Source organism: Leptosomus discolor, chromosome 1, assembly GCF_034619465.1.
Source record: "Leptosomus discolor isolate bLepDis1 chromosome 1, bLepDis1.hap2, whole genome shotgun sequence".
Classification (NCBI taxonomy): domain Eukaryota; kingdom Metazoa; phylum Chordata; class Aves; order Leptosomiformes; family Leptosomidae; genus Leptosomus; species Leptosomus discolor.
This window is the reverse complement of record NC_141391.1, coordinates 130,957,078-130,964,100: the sequence shown is the minus strand read 5'-3', so window position 1 is coordinate 130,964,100 and position 7,023 is coordinate 130,957,078. Positions and strand designations below refer to the sequence as shown.

General features: G+C 40.6%; 1 protein-coding gene across 1 annotated transcript; it reads left to right on the top strand.

Moving 5' to 3' along the window:
* On the top strand, positions 1–6,096 carry NAA50 (N-alpha-acetyltransferase 50, NatE catalytic subunit). Its single transcript, XM_086460636.1, has 5 exons — positions 1–72; positions 1,581–1,764; positions 2,212–2,331; positions 3,258–3,324; positions 5,874–6,096. Exons 1-5 carry the CDS (start codon positions 1–3, stop codon positions 6,052–6,054), a joined length of 624 nt encoding a protein of 207 aa, XP_086316762.1. The 3' UTR covers positions 6,055–6,096.
* Positions 6,097–7,023: the final 927 nt, after the last annotated feature.

Sequence of the window (7,023 nt, the reverse complement as noted above, 5' to 3'; positions counted from 1 at the left end):
ATGGTGGTCACTGATGTCTTTGCAGAACTGAAGAGACTATCCATTGCTGTAAAAGAAAAGCAGAAAGTGGGCGTGAGGGCAAGTTATGCGTCTTGAAGTAAACGTTAAATGCTCCATTTCTGTAGCTTTTTCTGATAGTTTTGCAGGCTGCAGTACAATACCTAGAAAGCATTGCATATTTGACACCCATCATTGGTAGCGACAACTAAAACTGATACGATATCCGCAGTACTAATCATTTAAGAGTTTCTGATACATAATCAAGGTCAGTTAATAAAACAGAGACAGATTATACTCTGCATTGTTTGGTACAGTTCTTGAAGAAAAAGGTTTGTGGTTATTATCTTGTCTTTGTTTCACTGTATTATGTAAGTTCATCTGGGCTGTTGTGTCCTGGGCATCACCCTATTTGAAAAAGCAAGCTGCCTAAGCACAAGAGGCAATGGGGACAGAAAGCAGCCACTGCACATTACTAGAACAAACTTTGAAGCCTGGTGTACAAGGATCTTAGAAAGCTGCCTTTCTGAAAACAGGATTTGACTTCTTTTTTAAAGGCAAACAGTGTCTTTACCAATGTTTGCGCAGAAAACAATCTGGTTGCCTGCATGTATTTGGTAAAACAAGGTGGAAATGAACTTAGAATTGTGTGTGTTTCTGACTTGACATGCATTGACTTTGTACCTGCCTGTGTGTTCTGGTGACCATTTGGGAAAGTATTTTGATTATCTTGGGACTACATTTTGTAGTCCTCATTAGAACTGTGTGCCTGCACTTAGGAAATTGGCTTGGGGAGTATGAACACCTAGTATCTTAGTATCGTCTCTTTTTTATTCCTTTTTTTGTTTGTTTTTTCATTTGCGTCTGTATTTGTAGTGTTTCTGTCAGGAAGTTAGTCTTAGTAAAGGGAGAAGCTTGATCTGTTTCTTTTCAGTATAATTCAGTGTAGCATGGGTATTTTAAGTTTGCAATTCTGCTCTTGGTCAGCAGGAAGAATGTCTGTGTGATCACTGTGATCCAGTGATGATCATAATTGATGTGGCTATCACCTTGACAGTGGTATTCTTGCATATTAATAGCCTTAATATGAGTTTGCAGCACACAGTATTGTTGCTTTTTAGAGACAGATGTCTAGTAATGACTTAGTCTTTGTCTAAGCATAAGCTTTATATTGATAGGTGGTAAAATTAGGGCTGTCTTTGAAGCACAAATAAGGACTTAATTTTCTTGGTCTGTATTCTGGCCACTCCTTCTTCCTTTTGTTTTTTTTTCCCCTGTGATCTTGATGATCAATGAGGAAATCAATGGAATAAAGCTAACTCCTACAGAGATTTGTGTTCTTCTGTCTCTCATCCAATAAAACCATATATGTACTATGGTACATCAGTGTTAAGTGTGGCCTGAGAAAATTCTGACTGTATAGTCCCAGCTGAAGTTGGGTTTGGGAGTTAAATCAGTCACCAACAGAAGACTGAATTGCATCGGTTGAACGTTGTAGTTCAAATCAGTTCAGTGTTGAACTGATTATTAGGTGGGACGGTTCTCTTAGCATAAATAAAATAATTAATTTTTGGTGTCCTTAGAAATTTTGTAGTGTGTCAGATGTTAAGCATATTTTGATTTGTTCCAGTAGCCGGATCGAGCTGGGAGATGTGACGCCACACAACATTAAGCAGCTGAAGAGGCTCAACCAGGTCATTTTTCCTGTCAGCTACAATGACAAGTTCTACAAGGATGTACTGGAGGTTGGCGAACTAGCCAAATTAGGTACAAATGTTCTTGCCAGTAATTGTGGGCTATGGTGGCAGAAGTGCTCATCATTGCTATCCATAATGGTTTTGAATGGCAAATCCCTCTATTTTGTTGGTTTACATAATGAAGAATAACTGCTTGGGAGCCTCGAAAAGGCACAGTCCCAACCTCAGAGGGTTTGTTTTCTAAATAGATGCCATTTTACTGGGAACAGGCATGTTTTCTGTTACAGCTGCCATCTTACCTCCTGATGTCATTGCTAGTTGGTTTGAACTGTAGTAAGCAGACCACTGTGTCAGAGCGCCTGTTGGTAACTTCAAGTGTTAAGCCACAATGTGTGATATTTTATCTGGATGGGAGAATTAGCAAGAGGGAAGGAAGGAAGATAGGGAGTGTAAATGAAGGAGCTGTATGTACAGTTTGAGGCTTTGACTGATAACACTTTGTTTCCCTCCCTGGCAGCCTATTTCAATGATATTGCAGTGGGAGCAGTGTGCTGTAGGGTCGATCACTCCCAGAACCAGAAGAGACTCTACATCATGACACTTGGATGCCTGGCACCCTACCGAAGGCTAGGAATAGGTAAGGAGGATCTTCTTTTGTGTCTGAGTCGTTGATGAAACCAGATTGCTCTGCAGCCTTCTAAATGCTCTTTCAGATTTTTAACTGAGATAATGCGCTTTTAGACCACTGATTTCTCTGGAAGGGACTTTGGGGAAAGAGTACTATTTATGGTGTGCTCTTTTTTTTCCTGCCTTTCAGAAGTGGACTTTCTGTAGAACTTTCTGATTCAGGATTTCAGATTAATCTTAATCACATTATCCTATTGTGGTGGGCTCTGCTTCTATAGATGTTAAAATTGACGCACAGACGTACAAAATCATTTGTTAAAAGTACTCAGCCAGTATGCGAGTCATGCATAAGTAGAACACAACATTCCTTCACTGGGTTATCTCTTCAGTCTTCTAAATGTAGGTTTTTTTCTATTTATTTTGTCACTATTGCTACTGATTATTGCTGCTCAGGGGTAGTACCTGCTTTCTGTCTATGCTGCATTTAGTTCTTTTCTCAATGTTGGAAGTCCATAGGCCGGATTAATCAAGACCTTACAGTAACCTGTTTGCTTTGACAAACTGGAATGAAAAGAGAACTTTGTTTTAAATTATTTTACTAGGTCTTTATTAGAAAAACTTACCAATGCTTTATACATTGTTTTGACCATATTTTGAGGTGAGTTTAAGACCTCGAAGCTAGTATTTAGATAAGCTTCTTTGTATTTATGCTTCTGGCCTGTTGGGGTGTTTTCCTCCAAAGAAACAATTAATTAAATTTCGTGAGCGGTCAGATAGATAGTGAAATACTTATATACCATGTTTTATTTGGCTTTCGTAGTTCTCACAAGCTCTGTCACTTTAGCCTACCTGCTTCTCCTCAAGAAAGCCCTTAGTTAAGTACAGACTTGATTGTGCACTTCTGGTTTTCTTAAGTATCTCTTTACCTTTCGGCAGGAACGAAAATGTTGAATCATGTCTTAAACATCTGTGAAAAAGATGGCACTTTTGACAACATCTATCTGTAAGTAAATGAGTTACACATGCATTTTTGGAGAGGTGATAGAGGCATATATGGGAGCAAAGGGAGGGCGATCCAAGAGCATTTTTATTATGTATTTCAGTGAGGTCGTAGGACATCTTGTAAGTACTAGCAAGAAAGCTAGGGGTCATATTTTGGGCTTCTTATATGATGCTGAGAAAACCAAAAGCTTGCTTGCTTTAGAAGGGCTTCTGCAAATTTGCTGAATGTGAAAGTAGTTTAGTTACAAAATGACCTTCTATAGCAGAATTACACTGTATGACTGAAAAAAATTTTGCAAAAGAATTTTTTTTTTTTTACAATACAGTGTCATCCTCAGAATGGAAAATACTGCAAGTCTTGCATGCAGTTTTGATGCATTTGCTGTCTCTCTCTTATGACAGTACCGTACGGGTTAGAACATCAGATCAGAGGTACCTCCAAGCGCTCTAGGTTCACATTCAGTAGCAAGGCCCAACTGCTTATTTCCATTCTTGTGCTCTGCCAGGTCAGCTGTTTGTGCAGCAACACAGTAAACTAGGTCGATGATCTGACCCAGCTGGGGAAGCTGTTTTCAGTTTGTTTCTGGGAGTTGTTTTTGGGTTTAGTGATTTTTTTTTTGGGGGGGGAGCGGGGTTTGGTGGGGTTTTGTTGGGTTTTTGTTTTGCCTTCTTTTTTTTTTTTGTCAGCTGTGTGTCTGCATAAGCACTTGGCATGATACAGACATGAGAACAAGCACTGGGGTTGAGGACAGAGCACCTTTAAAAAGCACCGCTATCGTAATAGATCCCCATGGAAATTGAGCCTGAAATCCGTAGATGCCAAAGCTTTGCTTCCTCTTCGCTGCTGGCTGCACACTTCTGCTGCTTCCTGTGCATTGGTGTGTCTGTGATTACCGAGTGAGCTGATGCAGTTTCTGGCCAGATCATTTCCCTGAGCCAGCTTCTTCCAGTCCACCACTGTTGGATTATACTAGTAGAGGCACAGTGCACTGGTAGGGATAGTCCCACAACAGGTACAGCTTGGGTGGACTTAATCTGCCACGGAACTGCGCCCTGAACTTTTGCCAGGACTGTTGAAGATGCTTAGAGAGGAGTGTTTAAAACAGGTATCACTATAAAGAGGTGACTTTCTCCTTAAGCTTAGTCCACTTCTGTGCCAAGGAGGTGCAAAGTCTTCCACATCCTCTACTGTTGTAGCGTTGTGCCATCTCTGTAAGAGGAACAGGTGTTTTAAAGGGGAGTTACAGTAAAGCCTTGTTTTCCTGCTCTCCTGCCTCAGAAGAAGTGGTAACGAACTCCCTGTCAGATGCCTGCTAGTTGGCACAGGTTTTCCTTTTTGCTTTTCTGTGTTACTGTGTGCACGGTGAAGGAACAGTTTGCTGGTTTTAATGCAAAAGCCAAATCCTTCATAATCCTTCTTTCGACTTCCCAGAATAGGGTTCTGGGATGACAATAAAGAGCCCCCAAAGTTGGGCGTAACAAAGTTCTTTTAGTGGCCCACTGATTTTATTACTATGTCTGTTGCTTGTGCATTGTCTATCTGAATGTACTGTGCAGCTTAGCACCCAATTTGATATCAGTACCTAAATTTGTCATTATTATGAATTTCCCTTTTAGATATTTGGTGCTTATTGGGCTTAACACTAAGATCTTTTGTTTCATTCTGCTGTTGCTTCCAGAGTTGCTTTGGTTCTGTGGTTATGCAGCATGTTGTCATGACAAAGTGATTCATGAGCTTGTGCAGTGTCCACTGAATTTTGAGTGTTTAATGAATGCCTTTTGCTGAGCCAAACATCCCTCTTTTTGTTTTGTTTTGGGTTGTGTTTTGTGGGTTTTTTTTTTTTTTTTTTTGTTAGAACTTGTGCAAATCAATGTCCTAGTCACTTAGAATGAAGAACTGATGGCTGCTTGTTTTGGAGGCCTTGAAACTCTTGGAATATGCTAGCAAGATCTTTAAAACTCTGGGGGCAATAGATAAAAGGGGAAAGGACTTTGTAAGTCCATATGGCTTTTTTGTGCTGCTATAGCTTATTGTGAGGAGAGACGAGTAGTTAGAAGTGAGCAAGGAGTTAATATCATATCAAACACCGTTGACAGTTTTGTGGTTTAGTGTGAGGGATCATCACTCGGACAACTGTTTTGGTCATCTGAGAAGTGTTTCTACAGGAAGTTAAAACTGGTTCTACAGGGAAACCTTGTTCTGTATTCCCACAAAATATCTGTCACTTCCAGATTAAGAAGAATTGACATTACTGAAGCTCAGTAATGCTTCAGAGTGCCTCTGCTATTTGTGTTCCTTAAAAGAGCTTTACTGAGGGGAAACATTTGCCACTTCTTGGAATGATTGCCACAGGCCATCCAGGAGCTGTGTGGTAGCTCAGGATTGATTTGGGAAGACCAAAATTTCCAGTCCTGAACTTACACCATTGTTCCTGTCTCTATCTAGATAGCTCCTTTTCTTAGCTTGTCTTAGACCACTTTGAGGGTGGAGGCAGAATGCTGTACTGCAAAGTTCTGATACCTGTGTCTCTATCTTCCTTTCTGTCCCAGGCATGTCCAGATCAGCAATGAGTCTGCAATTGACTTCTACAGAAAGTTTGGCTTTGAGATCATTGAGACGAAGAAGAACTACTACAAGAGGATAGAGCCCGCGGATGCTCATGTGCTGCAGAAAAACCTCAAAGCCCCTTGTCTTGGCCAGAACGCAGATGTGCAAAAGACCGACAACTGAACAAAGCCCCAACGAACACTTTCTTGCACTTGCTTGTCGCCAAATAAGGAAAGAGAGGCCTCTTGACTTTTTTCTTTTTTTTTTTTTTTTTTTTCCAACTCCACCCCTTCATCCTCTTGTGTTTTTTGGTTGGGTTTTTTTTTTTTCCCTTGACCTCTCTCCAACAAAATGTAATGCTTCTTCCAAGGATTGTCCAATCATGTTTGGGGTGGGGTTTTTTGAGCTCTCCTTTCTGATTTCCTTTTTTGTTTTGGGTTTTTGCTTTTGCTTTGGTTTTTGGTTTTTGGGGTGGGAAAAGGTGTGCAGATCTCTTTTAAGTTTGAGGTGTGGAGGGCTTGAGCAGGTTATCCTGATGACAAGTTTCCTTCAGAATTATCTCTTTCAGTAAGCAGAATGTAAATCCAGTGGGGGGGAAAGGAAAAGCAATATCTTGTCCTTTGACTCCTACATTATTGTGGTTTTTTTATAGCCTACAGGGTACTTTACTCCCCCCCCAACCTCTGAATGTTACTTCAGTACTTCCCACTCTTCCTCTTAATTCCCCCCGCCTCAAAAAAAAAGTATGTTTAGTTCTTCCCAATATCTTTTGAGTATGGCTTTTTCCTCCATTGTTTGCCGAGAAGGGCGGGCTACTTTACCATACCTTTTCACTCTGCCTGGGCTGATCTTTTTGAATGCTTTTTTTTAAATACTCCTCACCCAAGCTGGTGCTACACTTCTTAACTGACTGAGAGGAGGATTTAGAGTGGTCTTTGTTTTTTCTTTTTTTTCATTTACCCAACTCCCAGCAGACTTCTGCCAGAGTAAGAGCTGCATCTGATGTTGGCAAGAGTAACCTTGTAAAAATATGAATCCTGAGGCAAGACCCTTGCTTTAAAAGTGGGTGAAATGCTGTAGGGCTCATTGAGAGTTAGTTTTGTCTGTCGTTGGGATGGGAAAAATGACTGTGACCACCTTACCAGCTTTGAT

Excerpts from the sequence above, each read along its gene's own strand:
- NAA50 (XM_086460636.1), top strand. The coding sequence starts at position 1 with ATGGTGGTCACTGATGTCTTTGCAGAACTGAAGAGACTATCCATTGCT. Across the intron at positions 1,765-2,211 it reads TGGCGAACTAGCCAAATTAG|CCTATTTCAATGATATTGCA; the intron begins GTACAAATGTTC and ends CCTCCCTGGCAG. Across the intron at positions 2,332-3,257 it reads CTACCGAAGGCTAGGAATAG|GAACGAAAATGTTGAATCAT; the intron begins GTAAGGAGGATC and ends ACCTTTCGGCAG.